This window comes from Sceloporus undulatus, chromosome 5 (assembly GCF_019175285.1).
Source record: "Sceloporus undulatus isolate JIND9_A2432 ecotype Alabama chromosome 5, SceUnd_v1.1, whole genome shotgun sequence".
Classification (NCBI taxonomy): Eukaryota; Metazoa; Chordata; class Lepidosauria; order Squamata; family Phrynosomatidae; genus Sceloporus; species Sceloporus undulatus.
Genome location: NC_056526.1, coordinates 91,258,380 through 91,261,336, shown reverse-complemented (window position 1 = coordinate 91,261,336; position 2,957 = coordinate 91,258,380). Strand labels below are relative to the sequence as shown.

The following is a 2,957-nucleotide window of genomic DNA, read 5'->3' as shown; positions in this document are numbered from 1 at the left end:
TAAGTCGAGGGCAGGTTTAGGGGGCAAAATTGTGGATTTTCACATGACCCTTGGATAAGTCGAGGTTGAAACTTTGGGGCATGCAACAATGGATCTAATAGAGTTACAATATAGAGTTTACATCGACCTGTGGATAAGTCGACCTAGGTTTTTGGGGTCAATTTTTGACTAAAATTTCTAGACTTATACATGAGTATATACAGTAATGTTTTTACTCCTTTCCAAATTATGTTACAAAGGTGGAAAAGGGCTTAGATGTCTTTAAGGATGCACATATTCCAAGATCTCTTTAATTAATGATTAGTAAAATGATCATTAGTGCAGAGCAAACAAAGGAAGTGCATTGGCCTTCTGTATCCACAATTCCTTATCCATGGATTCAACCATCCATGGCTTGAAAATATTTTAAAACTATATACATTCAAAAGAACAAACTTTTATTTTTCCATTTTATATAAGGAACTCCATTTTATTATGATTTATTTAATAGGACTTGAGCATCCACAGATTTTCATAGCCACCGGGGTCCTGGAACCAAACCCTGGCAGATACCAAGGGCTCACTGTAATAGTGATGCTAACACTGGCAGTAACTGTGCACTGGGAAATGCTGAAAATATTCTTTGAATGAAGTAAGAGAAAAAATCCAAACCCACTGTATCTTGTATTAAAATATTGGTTTTCTGTTCAGGTATATGACAGATGGTATGTTACTACGTGAAGCTATGAATGATCCTTTACTGGAACGTTATGGAGTAATAATTCTTGATGAAGCTCATGAAAGAACTCTGGCTACAGATATTTTGATGGGAGTTTTAAAAGAGGTTGTAAGGCAAAGATCTGATTTAAAGGTCAGTAGAATATATCATTTGTAGAATATCACAGTGCATTTCTAGGAGATATCCTCAATACTAATCACTCTACACACTGTTAATAAAATTTTAATTGTGTATGTGTGGCTGAAATTTTTTAGTGATTTTATAATTCACAAAATAGGTTGCACTTGTAATCTTTTAGTATCTCCCCCCCTTCAGTATTTACACGCACAGTCTGATCATGTGTATACAGAGCCAGTGAGACTTGTTCCCAATAAAGTTTATTTAGGATTATAACCCAAACAAAAGAAAACAGGGCAGTATAACTGTGTCAGATTTCACCTTTAAATTCCATGTTAATGTGCTTGAATTAGTGTATTGTATCCAGTAATGCTGTATTTTTCTTTTGTATTGTAGGTTATAGTAATGAGTGCTACTCTAGATGCTGGTAAATTTCAAATTTATTTTGATAACTGTCCTCTCCTCACTATACCTGGCCGTACCCATCCTGTGGAGATATTTTATACACCAGAACCAGAGAGGGATTATCTTGAGGCAGCTATTCGTACAGTAATCCAAATTCATATGTGTGAAGAGGAAGAAGGAGATCTTCTACTTTTTCTTACTGGACAAGAGGTATAGTCTACCAGATTCTTCATAGAGATTATACATAGTCACACATAAAAGGTTTTGGTATCAATATTTTTATTGTGATTTATGTTCTGTTATCCTGTTTGCTTATTTTTCAAATATTGTGAAGTTGCTACAGGGAGAATGTTTATTTGTGTGCGGGACAGTTGAAGATGCTAAACTGATGAACAGTTGTCAAAACTAAGGAGTTCTACCTACGTCACAGGGAAAATGTACTTTCCAATCATGCTAAAGCTTTGGTCAATCTTGTCTTCTCAAACCTATGCTATAATTTTCTGTATTCTTTATTTCATAGATTTTTGTCCTGCCTTTCAACCTGGAGGTTTCTGAGCCAGCAAAAAATTGAATACTTGAACTAAAATCAAACCAGGGAAATTGTTTTTTTTTTTAAATAAAAAAAACATAGTGGCAATAGACATAATAAAAACAGAAGCCACAACAAAATATTAATTTAAAATATTGCTGAACTTTAGTTCATCTATTAAAAACAACAGAGATGAGAAACCCACTGAAAGCCCCTTGGGAACAGGGTGACCAGATATTATGACAGCAAAGGAGGACACAGTACTTTAAAATGTAGGAGATTCAAGAAAACTGTAGGATATTACAAAAAAAGGGTAAAAATACTCATCTAAATATAAATCCATGCTTAGTCATGCTGAAAATGGAGGACATTTTGGAATTCCTCCTGGACAGAAGATTGAAATGTAAGACAAGTCCTGGAAAAGGAGGATGTCTTTTCACCCTGTTTGTGGATGATGCCCCTCCCTCCCATGCACTGCTTTCAGTAACCACCTGCCTCCCAGTAGCAGATATGCACCCTGAAGCCTGATCTCTAAAGATCTTAAGGCTTGGACAGAATTTCTTGGAAGAAGATGATAGTAATCAAATCTAAATGTTACCAGGACATAAATAACTCAGAAGCCTGCTTCTGGAAATTTAGGAAACCACTTTATAACAAGTTATAGAGTTGGTCCATTGAGCTTGGTGAAGTTGTAGATAGCCTCTACCCTTCTACATCTTTTACTACAGTTCACTGACTGTTGACTGTGCTGTGGCTTATATGATTTAAGATCTGGTAGTAGATCTCCAGAGTTTCAAAGAGATGTTTTATCTATCTCTACCTGGAGTTGCCACACTTTGAATCTGGCACTCTGTTTAGGTAGCACTCTCTAAGAGGAGTTCCAACTACCACCCTTCCCTAAGTTAGTAAATTGGGTGGGCATTTGCCAGGTGTTGGTGGCTTCATTGGCCTAATGGAAGGCCATGTCCTTATTTTTTCCCCTTCCAAATTCATTTTTTTTATTCCAAGCACCCCTATCTAGGAAATGTGAGGAGCCATTTAACTATGTTTTTGAGAGCCACTAGGCTGTTAAAAGCCCAGAAGAGATTTATTTAACAAGAAAATAAACCAGAGCCACACTTTGGGTTTGTCTACAACAGGTAGGGTTTTCCCCCTATAATGAATTTTCTTCTTACATTCCCTAAGTGT

General features: G+C 36.2%; 1 protein-coding gene across 1 annotated transcript; it reads left to right on the top strand.

Moving 5' to 3' along the window:
- The first annotated feature begins 688 nt into the window (after positions 1–688).
- On the top strand, positions 689–1,471 carry LOC121931835 (putative pre-mRNA-splicing factor ATP-dependent RNA helicase PRP1). The gene is made up of 2 exons (XM_042469907.1): positions 689–850; positions 1,232–1,471. The coding sequence occupies exons 1-2, from the start codon at positions 695–697 to the stop codon at positions 1,454–1,456; spliced, it is 381 nt and encodes a 126-aa protein (XP_042325841.1). The 5' UTR covers positions 689–694; the 3' UTR covers positions 1,457–1,471.
- Positions 1,472–2,957: the final 1,486 nt, after the last annotated feature.